Source organism: Venturia canescens, chromosome 10 (genome assembly GCF_019457755.1).
Source record: "Venturia canescens isolate UGA chromosome 10, ASM1945775v1, whole genome shotgun sequence".
Lineage (NCBI taxonomy): Eukaryota > Metazoa > Arthropoda > Insecta > Hymenoptera > Ichneumonidae > Venturia > Venturia canescens.
The window spans coordinates 14,689,529-14,707,445 of record NC_057430.1 but is presented as its reverse complement, the minus strand read 5'-3'; the positions used below and the strand labels follow the sequence as shown (position 1 = coordinate 14,707,445).

General features: G+C 45.0%; 1 protein-coding gene across 2 annotated transcripts in view; it reads left to right on the top strand.

Annotated features, from left to right (window-relative positions):
* The window catches only part of LOC122417520 (titin-like), a 140,313-nt gene that overhangs the window by 33,996 nt on the left and 88,400 nt on the right, over positions 1-17,917 (top strand). For both annotated transcript variants that reach the window (XM_043431063.1, XM_043431064.1), the window contains 10 exons: positions 208-3,513; positions 4,076-4,301; positions 5,218-6,111; positions 6,451-6,639; positions 7,430-7,984; positions 8,419-8,516; positions 8,590-8,770; positions 8,853-8,933; positions 11,839-12,046; positions 12,518-12,795. In XM_043431063.1, coding sequence (XP_043286998.1) covers positions 208-3,513; positions 4,076-4,301; positions 5,218-6,111; positions 6,451-6,639; positions 7,430-7,984; positions 8,419-8,516; positions 8,590-8,770; positions 8,853-8,933; positions 11,839-12,046; positions 12,518-12,795 — 6,016 coding nt within the window. The remainder of the gene's footprint in view (positions 1-207; positions 3,514-4,075; positions 4,302-5,217; positions 6,112-6,450; positions 6,640-7,429; positions 7,985-8,418; positions 8,517-8,589; positions 8,771-8,852; positions 8,934-11,838; positions 12,047-12,517; positions 12,796-17,917) is intronic.

Genomic DNA, 17,917 nt, shown 5'->3' with positions numbered 1-17,917 from the left:
ATTGAAAAAATGGCGTTTATTCGATCGAAAAATCGTGGCGAAGAAAATCGACGAATTTTCTTTCTCAGTGTACCAATGCTCCAACAAATTTTTAAATATTTTCAAATATTTGACTGAGTTTTGAACGGACTCTTTCGTGGTCCCGAGAAGACAATTATTTTCGTGCAAACGTAAATGCTAATCCGTGAAACAATGAAAACCGAATAGCCCGACGGAAAGAAGAGCGAGATACCGTCGGCGAATTTGACAACCGAGCACATTGCGACGACGATGATTCAGCCGAGTTCGACCCTGAAAACGATAGTTCCGCCACATTCGACGGGCACAGATTCCATAAGAACGGTACAATTGATAGAGAATAGAATGGACAGCGCTGGCAATGCTCCAGCGGTGCAAAAAGCTTCGCGTTCCGAGTACATATCATCGACGACGGAATCGCACCAGACGGAAACGAAATCGGAGCAAAAGTTCCACATGAAACTGCAGCACAAATCAGCGCCTTTGTTCGACGAGGAAGGCGGAGAGAGTGCGGACGCCGGTCCGCGGTTCAAAATGACGACGACGACGAAGACGAGCACCCAAGAGACGAAGGTCGGTGACGAGCCGGCATCAACGAAAACCTGCGATTTTATCGAAACGAAGAGAACCGAATTGCCGAGTAAAAGTAAAGTCGACACTACGACGACGCAAGAGGAAAACGAGAACGTCGAGACTTCGACGATCGCGAAGAAGGACGCGCTCAACTTCTTCGAGTCGATGTCCAAGGACAGCGAGTCCACGCCACGGGGACCGAAAGCAATGATCAAACTCACGGAGGACACGGAAGACGGTAATTACGATGTCAAGGTTGACAAACTCACGAAAAACTACGAGCGCACGACGAAATTCGAGGAGAATTATCGACCGGAGCGTCCCACCGTGGAAACCTCGAAACGAGCTTCTCAGGGCGTTTTCGAAAAGTTGGAAAAAGGCGGAACCTCTTCGAGGGGTTTGGATAACACGATGATTGATTTTCCCTACGAGGATTACAAGCTCCCACCCTTGGAAATCAAGCGCACCATTCTGGAGGATACGACCGCCTCGGGCTCGCCGATTCACGGTACTCTAACAATCTCGAAATTGCAGGCGCAATCGGAGAGTGCCGAAGCCATGTTGACCGGTTTCAATCTCGTGCCGGAACCGCCGCCGGAAATCGGCTACATGCCGAAGCCCGATGAGGACGTGCCGAAAAAGCGTCCGGACGGTGTATCCGTCAAAGCTAAGCAGTTGCAGGAGTCCCACAAGAATCTGGATTCGGTCGACGCGCCGATCGGCGGAGTAAAGATCTTCCCTACGTCGCCGGCGAAGCCGACGGTTTGTCCGATGCCCAGCAAGGAGCCACCGAGGCCGAAGCCCACGTCGATTCCTCCGCCGTTCGAATTGGACTCGGGGAGTGACGCTTACGAGTGTAGACGCGAGGTTTGTGAGGAGGTTTGCGTCAAGAAGGATGCCCGGGAAGGAAAGAAGATCGAGGATATGAAAACAACGTCGCAGACTTACGGGGCGACGGCGCCGGGTGCGAAGCCGATGGAGAGTGTGACCGAAAAATGGTGGTCATCGACCTCCGATCTGGAAACGCGTTCTCACGTATCGACGGATCTCTCCGAGTACAGGTGTCACTCGGCAGCCTCATCGAATCAGATCGACGCTCGTCCGGGCTCGCCGAAGCCTTCGGCGGATGGGATAGCGATGGAAAAATCGTGGGCGAAGAAAGCGAGCCCCGACTCAAGCCGGAAGTCGTGGCCACCGCCGCAACCAGGGGCGAAGGAATCGACGAAGGTGTTCAGCAAGCGGGAGGAGTGGCAGGAGCCCGATTTGGCTTATAAAACATCGTCGAAGGAGAGCCGACAAGAGATCGAGGAGTCTCCGGGCGGAGGGACGAAGAAAACGAGCATCCAGTCGGAATCGACGCTGGAAACGCGTTCTTGGTCGTCCAAGGAGAACCGCACGGAGGAAAAGATAATCGAGAAACCACCGTCGCCGCCTGCACCGAAGCCTGTGATAATGTACAACGCCGAAACCATCAAGGTCGATCACACCGTCAATAGGATGGAGGAGAAATCTTTGGTGGAAAAGTATCAGAGCGAGTGCGACACCCATCGCATGGAGACGACCGAGAAGATGGTTTATGAAGAGCTCAGGGCACCTGGCTTGGTAAAGAGCGCGGCTCCACCGCCGAAAGCGCCGGTGGTTCAACTCTACCATCAATCGACCGCTCCTCCAGAAGAGACGCCAAGAACTTACGCCAAGGAATCCTGCATATTCAAAGGCACCATGGCCACGGCACCGAGGCGTCAAGGTCCGCAGATCTGCCAAACGCAAACGACCCAAGAGATCATCCTGCAGCCCGGTCCCCCACCGGAAATGGGTTACGTCCCCCCGCCGACGATGCATGAAAAAAAACTCGAAAAATTCGAGAGGACGACGGAGTCGTCGAGGATGACGCCCCAGCAAACGTGCTGCATGAAAAAGAGGGAAGAATTCGTCGCAGCAGCTCCCCCGATTCCTCCCAAGGATGCGAGGGCAACGCCGCCCCCGTTGCCAGCGAAGAACGTCACCGAGACTTTCCAGTGTTATCAGACGTGCCAGACCCGCGGAGCGCCCACGACCCCGACGAAATTCGTCAAGGGGACCTTCGTCGAGAGCGACTATGAATCGGATTTTGAGTGTCGCTCCAAATGGCGCCCGTACGAAAGCGACAGCGAAGAGCCACGCTATCGCAGGGTCCAGCCACCGACTCCCAAGCAATCGAGCAGACCGAAATCAACCGAACCGGAACCCCTGCCACCCTCCAGCTTCGAAGTACCGCCGCCCGAATTAACCGGCCCACCGAGACCCACCGTCACCAGAGATTTCATGGACGAACGCATGGCTCCATCCACCACGAAAAAAACGACCTCGTCGATGACGTCACGTCACGAGAGAAACGTCAAGCAACAACAAACTTGCTATCAAACTTCATCGCAGACTCATTCGCACTGCGAACAGAATTTGCCGAAACCAGGATCCCCACCGGTTTACGTTCAAACAACACGAACCACTCAAATTGCTCCCCGATCGCCCACTGCCAAAACCAGCAAACCCGAATCTCCGAAATTCAAAACGAGAATTTTCCAACAAGAAAGCGGTTACATGGCCGACACCGATGAACCTCTCCAGCAACGAGGCTCCTCGTCATCCAGTTTCACCCAAAGAACCCTGGGTAAACACGACGGATCAACCACCTCCTCGACCTCACACTCGGAGTCCCGAACCGCCTTCTCCGAATCGCGTTCCTCACAGTTCATCGAAAGTCAAACCTTCACGAGCTCCAACCAACGAAAAGACATGTCGCAGTCCTTCTCAGCATCGAATCAGTATCAAAGCGCCCCTAAATGTCAAAACCAACGATACTCTTACTGCGAAAAATCTTACGGAACTACCAGCACACCTGGACCTACCACTTGCCCACTTCGATCCAAACTTGCTCCAAAGGTTCGAGACATTCAACAATTTAGTGTCTGCTCGTTTGCATCCCCCGTTCCCGTTGTTTTCAGCTTCCTCATTAACGGCAGTCGCCTCCGCGTTTGTTTTGTTTTTCGTATCTCGTTGCTTTAGAAACTAATAGCACGACAAAACTAGTCCTCAAATTTTACTGTTTTTGGCTCCGAAGCCTCAAATTAAGACTATTCGTTTCGTTCCAAGTTGCCGAAGATGCGTCAACCAAAACGATTGCATCAAACAAGCCCCTGCGGAACGCTGTCGTTAACTGCGAGCCATTTCTCGCCCCTTTTTCAACAACCATTTAATTAGTGTCCTGCAAGTCATTTTGTTTTTATTTTTTATTGTATTCTGTAAAAACTAGAAACGACAAAAAGTGTCTGATCAGAAACACGTTTTTGAGTAGGAACAACGAAAAATTCTGCACTCAGCGTTACCATCAATTGCGTGTTTTTATGCGTGTGTTCGACTAAACATAATCGATTTATTTTTATATTCGTTCGTTAACGACCAGTTAATGAATAATTTATTGGAATAATGATTCGTACTTTCGCAGCAAGAAACACTGTACTCGGTATCACAAACATCGATGCAGCGAAACGCCGAAACGAAAAAATATCCATCAGCTCCTAGTCCGTCCAAATTCACGCGTGGTGAATTTCGCGAGAGTGACTACGAGAGCGACTACGAAGGGAGGATTCCACCGTTGTGGAAGCCACGAGGAGGCTCTGACGTCGAGGACTATTCTTTCAAGCCGGTCAAACCAAACCTCGTAAACGCAGGTAGAACACATGACGATTGACACTCAGGCCCTGAGTTAAGGGAGAGCCTGCGGGATTCGCTTCGACCGTAACACCTTCATACGCACACTAAAAGCATTGTAGAAAAGCTTACTGACTAATGATGCAACCGCAGTATCGCATTCATTGCTTTGTGAACGTAATTCAAATGATTATAAATATGCATTAATTATAATGGTCGAATATTAACCCACTTGGCAAGAAAAAAGCTTTGCTCGTCTCAATGGATTATCGCACGCAATTCCTGTCCTCCGCTTATTTTTTTTTCTTTCTTCTCATCGCTATGTGCACTCATTATTTCTAATAAAACCGCACGTTCGCTCGTATCATCTCGTCTTCATTATTTCATTTTTCGACAGACGGACCAATTTCTGTGAGAAAATGAATTTTTTCTCCTAACCGAATAAAAATAAGTTAATCAAAATTAATCGTGGGTTATGAAAAAAATTAACAATTTGGCTTCGTTGATAAAATTCGATCGAAATAATTATTCGCTTTGATGACTACTGCGTCGTCACTGAAATTGGGTTTCGGAGACAAAATTTCGATGCTCGAGGGCATTGTCAGAAGATTTGGGAAGTTAAAATATCCCCGGAGTTGGTGAAAAAAAGAATTTTTCAAAAGGCTAGAGAAATTGGACCGTAACATCGAAGCTATTGAGAGTTTCTATTATGGAAATATTCATATGCAAATTCCTTCCAAGTATTTTCCTCGCCGAAATGTATCGCTGTTGCTGCTGCACCACACGCATTTAGATTGCACTGTCGTGGATAGTCCGCGTATTTGCACGCGCTTTGAGAACGTCGCTGTGATAATTGGCACACGGGGCTCGATGAAAGTGGGCGAACCGACACGAGAGTTGAAGATCAAATGGCGAAATGTGTGTTTAACGGCGTAGGCAAAACGATTCGTCCCGTAGCTGCGCCGGTTGCATCGATGCCAGATTTCGCGACTCAGCGTTCGACGGAAACGAGCGAAACGAACAACATTCGAGAATTTAGTAACGAAAAGTTGGTCAAATCGGAAGAGACGAACAAACCGATGGTCGTACGCGCAACGCCGGAAGTGCCGAAGCCGACGCCGGTCCGACAAAAATCGGTTTTGCTGCCGGGCACGCCACCGGAGCTGGCTTACGCCCCGCCCCGGCCACAGTCTTATTACGAGGGTCGAACTGGAATGCCGTTCCACAACGCGGTTGGTACCGAGATGAAAAAAACCGTGCGGATGGACGAGTCCACAGAGAACTCGAGAAGAATCGTCACCGTTGAGCAAACCAGTCGCGTCATCAAGTTCGGCGAGAACAAAACTTCCTCGTCGATGGAACGCCAGCAATTATCACCGCCGGAGCAACCCCAGCAACAACGTCAAATGCCCAGATTCACGGTACCCAAACCGAAAAAATTCGTCCAAGGACAATTCCGCGAATCCGATTACGAGAGCGACGCCGACGTCGGACGAATCCGCCCGAAATGGGCACCAGCCGACAGCGACACCGAAGACCCTCAGTACAGAAAAGTTCAGCCACCCAGATTCGTCCGATCTTCCAGCCTGCCACCCCCCATCGATCCCGTCGAACGCGTCGTCACTCCAATGGAATTTGACTCAGGACCCCCACTCATGTCGACCAACAACTCCACCAGCTTCGAACAACACCTTCGACGTCTCAACGAAGAAAGCGAGAGACTGAGGACCACCCAGGAACTCAGAAAACGACATGACTCGCTCCCAGAACCTGGCGCACCTGCGCAATTCGGCTATGTTTCTGGTAGCAACATCAAGAAAGCTGCCAATCGTAAGGAACGTTTTTTAACCAGAGAAATTTGGGGCTGTTGATGGCTCTTTTCTTCGGAACTTGACGGACATTTGGCGAGCTTCGAAGTGGCTTTCGAAGCGATCATTTTTATCTAATCGTTGCTATTCCTGAACGTAGAATTGTTTTAAACTTTCAGCTCGAGTCATTCTCTTCTCTTTTTTCATTCAAAGTTTTCTCATTTATCGTTTAATCGTGATGAAGATGCCAAAAATCATCGTGCTAATTCCAGTATTTTTTTCCGCCCGCCAAATGTCCAAACTCAAAGTGATTGTGAAAATTTTGATGGGAATTACTGAGCGAAACGTGTCCCATTCCCAGACGTAGCATCAAAGCACATGACCGACATGACGAGCAGCTTCAAAACGAAAACGGAAAAATTCGTCAACGACATACAATCGGATCTCAAACAGAGTAAACCGATATTGAAGTATCCAAGGACAGAAAGCCGTGCCAGCGAGGGCGACGAGTCTCAGGCTTATCGGGAAGAAACAAGATTATCACAATACGGTAAAGCTATTTTGGGAGCGGAGAAATAACAGGTTCACTGCCACTCGGATTCTCGTTTGAATTCACAATTTCGTAAATCTTCGATTCAACACTAAAAGTTGAACTGGAGATTCGGGAGTCAAAATTCTTGGTCGTACTGTCACTGAACAACAGATATTGATTTCCATTTTGACGAATTTTGGAAAAATCCGTTTGAGCAATCGTGCACATGACCCTTTCAGCGGTAGCTCAAATCCAATGATTTGTTCTCAGGACTCGCAGACTTGAGCATTCAGATTGAAACGACGTTGCTTACACATTTTTTCTATTTCAACCAACAAATTTTTCAAATTTTTTCCTGGTTCAAAAGTAATTTTGATTAAAAAAAAAAAAAACATCTTTAGGATCGGATATATTTCAAACGAATTACAATATTTGTTTTTTAAACGACTTCGTTATTCGAGGTTCACCAACAAAACTGTCACTTCTATTGATATTTTATTTTTCTTCACTTTCAATTATTTTTTGAGAAAGAGTTGTTATTTTCGTCATTGCTTTTTACAATGTGAAAATATCACATTTCGAATACGTCTTCTCTTTCGTGTTCCGTTCCCACACATCTATAAAGCCGAATTTCGAAACTGAATAAAATGTAGATACATACTTTGCCATTAGAGGCCAAAAGGGTCGATAAAGAATATCAGTGAGCCTGTCAAATTTCTCGCATCACCTGCGACGAATGTTTTTCTCCTCGAACGAGCTGAACGAGCGCCAAGAAAAGGTGAAAAACAACGTGCCTATTACTGAACAGGAACGAAGCACATTGATCCGGACACAGGCCTCATTTACTTCAAGTACGACTTCGGCTACGAATTCGGGATCGTTTTACCGGGTGAGGGGAAGAAAACGCTGTCGAGTAGCAGCAAAACAGTGGCAGGGCAACGTCGTGGGAGCGACATAGACGTTCCGATAGTTCACGAGTTTACAGGTCGTCGAGAGAATGGATTTACGAAGACGAGTCCAGGCTGGCAGCAGCAGCAACAGCAGCAGCAGCAGCAACAATCGCGAAACGTTCCAGCGAGAGCCTCGAACGGAACAAAATTTGCAACTCCTTCAAAATCAGTCAAGTGGGAGCCCACATCAGAGAGTGAATTCTCCGAGGCGGAAGATTCGTCGAGAAAACGTGGCAAAAAACAGGGAAATTTAATGCCGCCGCCGCCCTGTCTCGTGATTCCACAATCACCGAGCTCACCGCGATGGGATCCAACGACTCCGAGTCCGATGTCGTTGAGCCCGAGTTTGCCGAGTTTCTCACCGAGACCCAGCAGCCTCACTGGGCCTCCGAGCAACGTGGATTCCATCGCAGGTACACAGAGTCAAGCGACGAGCCCAGTTTCAATAGCGAGAATTAATTGAACAAAAAAGCAAAAAAAAAAAAAAGAAAAAATAAAATAAAATAAAATGAAAAGAGAGCAAACAAGCGACGAGCACCGCAATCATTGTAGAATCACATTATCATTTGTCATTTTACATCATTCTCATTATTCTGACTTTGACCAAAATTAAAAGCAAAAAAGGAAATGAAAAAACCAGAACGAAGTACCAAAATTAATCGGTGAATGACGAATTAACTTTTGCTGTCATTTTCTCAGCCAGCAAGTGACCGAACAGAACTGGTGTAAGTGTTTCGGCCATTGGTTTGAAAATTTGAATTCCCTTGGTTTTTACTCCAGCGAGAGCCCCGCCATTTGGTGAGTCGCCTGAAGAAATTGTTCACTTGTGCGATCTCCGATTTTCCAGAATCACCTTGGCCGAGTAGCAACGGAGTAGCTAATAATCGCGAAGTCATTCAACCGTATCTCGACGTTCAGCCGAAAAAAGCTCCTCTTTTTATTACAGTGAGTAAATAAACGGAGAGTTGACGTTTCCCTGAGCGTCGGGATTAACGTTTTTGTGTGTGTTTGATTAAAGCCTCTGCGGGATATCGCTGTGCTGAGTGGCCAAACGGCGAGATTCGAATGCATCGTCCAGGCGGAGCCACAGCCGAACATCATTTGGTCGAGGAACGGAAGGATCGTTGAGAACTGTTTCGACTACGAGATTCACTACAGGAACGGAGTCTGCCGTCTCGTTATTCCGAGAGCATACGACGGTATTTCAATGTTTCTTAATTTTTTCAAGCTCCCGTGAAAAAATGGTGTTTCAATGAGCTGAGGTTTTGAATCGGTCCACAGATGACGCCGGCACGTGGGCGTGTACGGCGACGAATGCTCTCGGCTCAACGAGCACAGCGTCGCTCCTCCAAGTCGCCTCAGGTAACAGACGCTCATTATTCTCGCCTAAAAAGTAAACGAAATAAAAGAAACAACATTGGTCAAGTAGTTCGCAGTGGGGTATCGCTAAAAACGCGCCCGAATACGGTGGTGGTAAATCCTGTCGCTTTTCCTCCATGCCGATCACAATAAACGCTGCAAATGATTCTTCTCGGTGGCGCAAATAAAGAGAATGTACTCGCGATCCAGTGAGCATCGAGATTCGTTGCTCGAATCCGAAATACAAAGGGGCGAGTCACTAATGGACATCATCGGGGGGGAAGGAAAAAATAAGAAAAAACACGCAAATCGAATCACGCTTTAAGGCCGTGTCTTCAAATCGACGCGATCATTTTGCCCTGCTTATCGTCACATTTTGGCTTCGTTCGTTCCTCTTTTGTTTCGGCCCCCGAAACTTCTAGTCAGAGAAGAAAAAAAAAAAATAAACGAGACCGCAATATACTTAGAGATATGACATTTTTTCTATCAATAATAACGTATAAATATTTAACGAATTTCGATCCAAAGAAGCTTTACGAAGATATTTCTCATACCTCGCTTTAGCAACGATAGCCACACGAGTTTAAGTGGAAGAGACAAACTGGTAGATGCTTGATATGTGATCGCAGCGAAGCTTGCTCCAACTTCTCACGAACTATTTATGTATTTTAAATCGCTATTAGCCATGTGTGGGGAAATAAATGAATACATTAAACAATATTATTGGTAAATGTATGTTCTACCTTTCTGCACCCGAGGAAGGCGTCTCTGTCTTCGTAATTACCTGCTGTTACCACGTATGTATATCAACTAGCGATATATTCATCAATTCATTACTGTTATGTAAATAAACGTGTGCTTCCTGTGCAAAGGAAACTTGGGAAATGGTGTAACTTTATTATTTTATTAATCCTCGTTCTATCACAACAAATATTCGCTCCTTCTCTTCGAAATATGATTCCCGTTTTCCAGCTGTGAAAGGGCATTTTTATAAATGAGCAAGATTGGATACGATTCTCGTGCTGGATGGAACAATGAACTAATAAAAGCGAAGAAATAAACGAAAAATGCAACAGTTTTTGTCCCAAAAGTGCTTTTCTCATTTCGAATCATGCCCCTTCATTTTTCTGGTTTCATGGTAGTTAGAAAACGCTCTTAAATGGTGATGGATCGCTTCGGGAGGCTTGGCGCTAAAATTGTATGTACGCGCATTGGGTGAGTAGGCGATGAGATGGACGAAAAAAATCTTGGAAACTTGATAATATTTCAAAGTTATCATTTCCTGATGGCAAACCGCAGTTGAGTAACTGTCCAAAAATCCACAGACTTTATTTTCGTCATCTGTAAAATGACTGAATAACTTTTTTGAGATGGAGTAACAGTCATTGTTCTTTCGAGAACGAGACTCTAAAAACTGGACGCGAAAATTCGGCGAGTGTTCTTTTTGTTTCTATTTTCGGGGCTCATTTGTAAACCTTCAATCAAGCTTTTCGAATAAATTTATCTCCCAAATAGAAAATTACTTTTAACGAATCGACTCTCCGGGGAAAGAGGAGCGGAAAAACCACCATGAATTGAAAAATCAACGCTATCGATCGGAATCCCGCGATTCAACGACATTTTGACTTTGATTAACGGCAGAAAAGCACCCAAAATGAAGATCGAATTTGTTGGCTAGTCGGAGAACAGGGCGAAGGCGTTTTCGAGGTACAAGATTGGGGAGTGGGCAAAAGTATTTAAAAATAGAACGTAAGGTAATCTCGGAATGCGTATAGGATAATGTGAGTCGGTGTTCTAAAAATAAATGAAAAAATAACAAGCTCTCTGTCGCTCGTGCCGCTTGTTCCGAGACGCGAGTGCGTGTAGTTTCTCAAAGATTGCGAGATGGATACGAGATTTTCGGATATGCTATTTGTACAGGGCAATTCAACGGGAATAGCGCTAATCCGCTCTCGGAGCAAGGGAGGGAGGAAGGGCGAGGCTGAGAAAGAAAGACTCAAAGGAAGAGAGAAAGAGAATATTTCTTGGTGGGTTCGAGGACCGAAGTTAAATCACCAGATTTATCTCGGGTCATCTGGTTTCGAATCTCTCTTTCTGCTCCCACACAGAGTCACTAAAATACAAACAGAAAGACACCCGCACATACAGGCAGTCGGCGTAACGACGCTCCAAACGGATCGAGAGTTGGGGTTGTTTCACGAGGTGACCTAGACAATAAATAGAGAAACACTATCACGGCCATTGCGGCTGAAGGCCGCAGCGCGAAATGTAATTGTAAGCTCGCCCATTTTTTCACAGATTGAAGCAAAAAATGGAGCCTATTAACCGTATTTTTAGATTCGGGCTGTCAGTGGAGAGTCCAACGCGGCGGGGAATTGGAGCCTCGCGTTTTCGATCCCGATCCTCAAGCCCAAAGTGCAGACTTTTTTGCCAAGAAACCAATGAAATTAGAATTAGAACGAACGCGGTTATTTTTCAAATTCGATCATATTTCACTGACTCAATTGAACGCATAAGCGAAGAGCGATTACTTCATCGAGTGTTTATCGCCCAATAAACCGGTCAAGAACGTTCGGGATTGGCTCGAGAGTCGAAACGTTGAAATTCCGCGTCACGAACACGGCTCCCTTAGACACATACGTGCAAAAATTTTAGTGCAAAGTTTCAAAAAGATTAGAAATCCCGGTAGGAGGTCTCGCGAGCCGCGATCGAGTTATGCGGGGGTCGCCAGAAATAGCGTTACATCGAGATTCTTTGAGAAAAGAGGCAAACTCGCGAATGATACGCCGGGCTGCCTCGCCTACTCGTCTCCAATGCTCCTCCACTTTTTGTCAACCGTGAATCCTCGACGCAGCTCGGCACCGATGATAAATTACTGCTTTTCATGTCGCACGATCCATCGTCACAGACTCGACGGAGGAAACAGCAGACTCTTGCTCAGCGGAATCCCCGGATGCATCCTCCAAATTCGTCGCCCTCCAGGATCTCTTCCTATCGGCTCATAATCCAATGCGGATTCGATCTTACTCCTACGATGAAGAACGGGAGGAGATGCTGGCAAAACAAGTCGAAGAAAGTACTTTTGTTGAACGAGACGCTAACGAATCTCGTGATCGGTAATTTTTTTTCATTTAAAGAAAATTCACACACCAAAATTTCAATTTCGAGGCTTCTGGATGGACGCCGCGTAGCCTTTCAGGTGGTCAAATATCCTCAAAAGCTTTCAACTTTTGTAATAATGGTGGCCCTGAAAGCCTCGAGACTCGAATAGTTACAATGTTGGTCCAACTTAAATGATTTTGAGAATGAATTTTGTGTTCGAAGTCACGATGCACGTTTTCTGAGACGCACAAAAATTCGTATTTTTTTCTTAATTCTACTGTCCCACTGTAAAATTAACAGGAAATTCGAACGTGCGGAATCTTGAGAAATTGAGATGTGAAAAATTGGAAAAGTGATGAAAATATTGAATGAAAAATCGATACATTTTGGCATCAATACTTTTTTCAATTGTAATTCATTTTTGAAAGTTTACATTATTCGGTGCTGAGCAGCTGTTAAACCCAATATTCATTGGTTCGGCACAGAGAATTGGTTGAAAATTACGAGCCCGCGTACTGGTCGGAAAACGGGGAAAATGTTGAGGAATCTTTGACCGAGGACGACAGCACTGACGACCGGGAATCTCAGAGACGACATTACGAGGAGATAACGCGACGTCTCGAATTGTATTCGGAGATGGATTATCACGTGTCAGAATTTTACGCTTCGGAGGGTACTTCCTCGAGGTACACGAGCAGTCCTGAAAGTCGGAACAATTCGTCCTTGTGGATCCGTGAAATGGAAAGAAACTCCCGGTCGCCCGGTGAGCATTTTCAATCGTTCGAATAAAGTTTTAATTGCTTTGTCATCGTAGGGAGTTGCGCGACTCTCGGTAAGTATCGTGTCGAACAACACCTGAATCACTTCACGATCATAACGCGTTACGCGATTCACAAAAATAAACTTACCATCATTTCTGACTGGGAGAATCTTATTCTACAACGATATCTTCGAGATTCATCGCAAAGATTGAAACGTCTCGGCTCCGTCTATTTTCAAAGCGACTGAATCATCGCGATCATTAATTTTCTCACAATTTTCAGAGCTTTTCGGGCTTTTCAGACTTTCGAAACACCAAATTCTTCATCTAAGGATTAACCATTTTTTGACCAATTTTCGTCCGATGAACGTGAATGAACAGCAAAATCAATCTGAAAATTCACGATCGACTAAACCCCCTACGCAAGATCCACTTGTGAAAAATTTCAACTTTTACGGTGTATCAGGAACCCTTAAAATTGCGGGTCAATCGGTATCTCGCCACCGTAAGTGCGATAGAAATAGAAAGTTTCGAAGGTGGATTTTTTTAAATAAAGTTTTATGGATAAAAAAATTGCTGTCAAACAAAACAATTCGTTAATCCACAAGAGATATTGCCCAACCGTGAAGATTCAATGACGAACGATTTGGCAGAAGAGCGGCATTTTCAAGAGCAGTGGACGAGATGACAGAATTTTAGAATGAGAATATCGTTTGCGATGCCAAAAAAACGATCGAGCAAAAAGTAAAAGAGTGTCTCAGATCTGAATCAGTGTTTATAAAAATCATCTGGTATTGTTAGAAAAAAAGGATGAAACGAGGCGAAATGAGACGCGAGTTGCCTTGAACGAGACTCGAGAGGATGGCTCGCGAAATAAATCAATCCGAATTCGCGTTTTTTATTTTATTTTTTCTTATTTTTAGGAAGGTCGTACGGAGTTGTAGATGATTCGAGAATAGAAAGGCTAGTTTTGACCAGGTGGTGCGAAATTTTCTTGATCCACGAATACGAAGATTGAGGAGGAGCGAAAATTCTAAGAAAATATTCTAGTCTCGATGGGTCCCACAGGATTTTTCTATCGCTTTTAATCCTCTATCAAAAAATGTACTGTTCATAAAGTGTCAATTATTTGTGAAGGAAAGTTTCTTCCTCGATGACAAACAATTTTTCAATGTCAAACCCAACTGTCCAATTTTTTTCCTCCGAAAAAATACTCAAAAAACCAAGAATCGAAATTTGTTAAATCACGAGCATAGTTTGAATCACAATTTTTGAGCTTGTCAGAAGCTTCTCATAATCGGTTCACTGGTCTTGGATCGAAGAGCAGCCAAAATGCTTTGGCGACCAGATTTATTTATATAGATATGAGAATTAAAAAATTCTCAACATTCTATGAAAAACAATCTATTTGAATGTCCCATGGCACATCTTCTTGAGATACTCTCTTCCAATTTCAAATATACTTTCCAGTTTCCTTTGAATTGAATAATTAAACAAAAGATTTTCAGTTTTTGGGCTTCTGGGCGGTTCATCGAAGTAGCTGATGGGCACAGGGTCTAAAAAAGTTACCGATTTTTTTATGTCTAGCGCATTTCCCTCGGGTTTGCCTCCACGAATCTATTCATTCCCTGCTGCATTGTACATCGCCCATTGATAGTGCCAGCACCGAGTATTGTTCAAGTTTACGTAACGATGTTTGTTTATTTTGGTGCGCACATTTATCAGGCAAAATTCTTGCAAACATACATTTAGCCTCCTCTACGTTAGCCTTCTCCTCTCGCACAGTCATGAGAAAGGGTGAAGCAGAGTGGTGTAACGAAAAGTTGAATCACTGCTGCAGCAAATGCGAGATGAAAACTCTGCTCGGTGAGGCTGGCGGGTTGGACGTTTCAGCGAGAATCCCACGGACCCGAAATAGGTCGTCGTCGCTAGGCGAGGAGATTTGCTACCTTGACGATTTTCTGTATAGCTCTTCGGATGATTCACGCACTCAGCACTTTTCCGTAAATCCGGCGATTCGGAATCGTCCCGCTATATGCCAGTCGATTTTCCCCCAAAGTTCATCATCCCTTTTTTCGCGGTTTTATTTAACTCTCTGCTTTGATGTTGCTCGCGTCTGCATCACGAGGCCGCACAATATTGCTGGCGATTGTGCAAGGGCTCAAGACCCAGAGAGGCTAACAGATGGAGATCCGGCGGCGAGGTAACTTCAATGCAAATGCTCGGTGCGTAACGTAACGCGAAACCGAGCATTGTGTGTACCATTGGCTGGCGTGTCTTGATTACGCGGATCTCCACATTTGCTCGAATCCGCGACCTACTGCCACCACCGTTCTTACATCTATGCCTAATGCTACTCTAACAGGCCACATAACAATACATTCAGAGACTAATATCTTCAGGGACAATGTTCCGGAGTCGAAATATTCCCGAGATTTAATATCCCGAGACGAGTGATCTTCGGAACGAAACAACCTCGGAATCAAACATCTTCGAAACATAAAACAAAAAGTATGAAATATAAAACATAAAAGCAACAATATAAAACATATGGAGCTTGAAAAGTGAAACATAAAACAAGCACAGACGAAAGCAATTTTGGGCCTGTGAATAAACAAGCCCAAAAATTGAAATAATTGTCGAATATTTTCAAAAAAACATTACGTTGGAATATTTCGAAATGAAGGAAACTGAGGACTTTTTACTCAAATCGTTAATCCTTGGGAGACGCGGGCCTGAGAATACTACAGTAGGGGATATTTATAAGGATATTTTATAGACTGACACCGTTTTGCCTTGGACTCTCATAATTTGTTTGCGAGAAATGTGATTTGACTTTCGGAGATTCCGAAAAAAAAGTTTAACAAAAAAATCGCAGGAAATAGTACACTTCTGCAGCCTCCCATTCAGAGTTTCGCCTCTTCAAATATTACAAAAGCACTTGTTACGAGACGAGATTACTGGAAATTTAATAAATTGAGAGAATAATCTTTAAGCGGTAATTCAGACTAATCTCAAATGTGCTTTCAAAGTGAGTACGTAATTAGACTTACCGTAAACCGGGTGTACGAGAAACAGCAAAGTCGTTAAGAGCAAGCGGTTTAATTAGCCTGACGATTTTGCGTGAATCTGGTAATTGGACTGGACAGTTTCTCTCAGTGTGGCCAGAGTCCGTCACAGATCTTGGGAGAGAACGAAGAAAAGTGCATCTTCTTGGCTCGAGTATCTTCCGATCGAATCGATAAGAAAGAAAAGTTGTTAGAAGAGGAGATTTCAATCCGGTCGGAAATGGATTGTCTCGCTAGTAGATTGAGCGAAAAAGTGAAGAATTTCCTCGAGGAAGTACAACGGTATCAAGGAATGAACGGAACCGAGCCATAAACACAGTTTTATCGTAGGCGTATGTGTAATAAACGAGCGTACTCCAATGCGCTCATGCAAGCATGCAGGCTGGCGAGATCTCTTTATCTCTCTCTCTCCCTCTCTAATGCTGTAAAACATCGTATTTCCTTCGTGTTGAAAATCAACGGGTTACGAGTCTTCACAGTTAAGATTAATGTCAGAGTCGTTAATCACGATTTCTTTCACGACATTGTACGAGGGACACTCGGATTCGGATCGAAAATGTTATTTGTTTTTCGATTTATTTCATTCTCGTTTTATTTTCGTCCTCGTTTTCTATTTTGGAATGTAATAACGCAGAAATCTTCGTTTTTTCATGTGTTTTCGAGGGGGCTTTTCGTTTTGAAAATCTGCGTGCATCATTCTCGAGAGGATTCAATTGGATTGATAAATTCTTGAACTCGATGAATTCGTGAACGCACGAGTGTCAACGACACGAGAAAGCTCGCGCTCGGAATTTTCAATCGAGCCTCGTATATGGGTGCACACAAAAAACGAGAGAAAATAAAAGAGAAGACAGTAAAAAAGGACGGAAGTGGCGGAAAGATGTATGGCCACCCGAGAAAGAGAGAGAAGAAACCGGGGTGACAACTGCGAGTGTGCTGAGAACCGAGGTGCACGAGATAAGCCTCGGGGAGGAGAGAGACTCGCGCGTGGGCGCTCGTCAACCCAGGGAGAAAGAGAAAGAGAGAGGAAGAGGGACCCGTAGAAATTCGCACGGTCGCGATAGCCCGCTGGGCGAACGAGGCGATCGAAAGAGAGAAATCGAGATCGAGCGAGCGCAGCTCTCAACAAGAGAAATAATATCCAGCGAGCGCGTGGCACGCTCGAAACCGGCTTAACGGAACTCTCCACGTTTTTTTCAAACGCTTATTTTTCTTCTTTGGCTCATGTGCGTATGCGTTTCAACGAGGACGCGCGTACCGAAACGTATCATCGTTGACGGCAGAGCGAGAGGGAAGGAGGAAAGGAAAAGCAACTTTTCTTGCGCATCGATCGCTCGGTTGTGCGCAACAACAAAAAGATTCATGTTCTTCCATCACGTTACACCATATTCGGTGGATTATTTGAATGAGAAATTTATTGAAAAAAGGCGTCAATCGTTTGAAATCAACTCCGTAAAGTATTCGTTGAAAGTCATTCCTTGGGAATGTCGAAAAGAAAAGTTTTGAGGGGAAAAGAAGAAAAAAGCATTGAGTGAGTCACGCTGACAAGAATTTCCGAATGGACGTTTACAAGTGCACGGAGAAGTGCCAAAATATGAATGCATTATAATTCGGGAAAAGTCTCATCTATCCGGCGCGATTTGGCACGGTAGAGTGGACCAATCGTTCGACATTGGGGGACGATGATTTTAGCTCGAATTTGTGTCGGCGCTCTGGTGCATTCCATTTCGAAGGAAAATTATTCATGAAGCGATTATTGGAAAATAGGAGTTGCAGGACGTGCATTTATGCACGTTGATCGCGAAGGAAGAATTTCTTTTAAAGAGAGCGACTGGAAGTCGGTGAAGAGAAACGGCGTAAAAAATAGGATAGAAGTCGAAGCAGCTTGAGCGCCGCCGCGCACACCGTCTCGAACGACAAGCTCGTTCATTAAACTTTTACTTTGTGCCTGAAGAGTAATAATCCCAGCGGGAGGAATTGTCATTACGAGATCGCGGTGCAGTAGCGAAGGCACAGACGGATCGAGAGTAGAGAATAATACGAAAGAGACGAAGAAG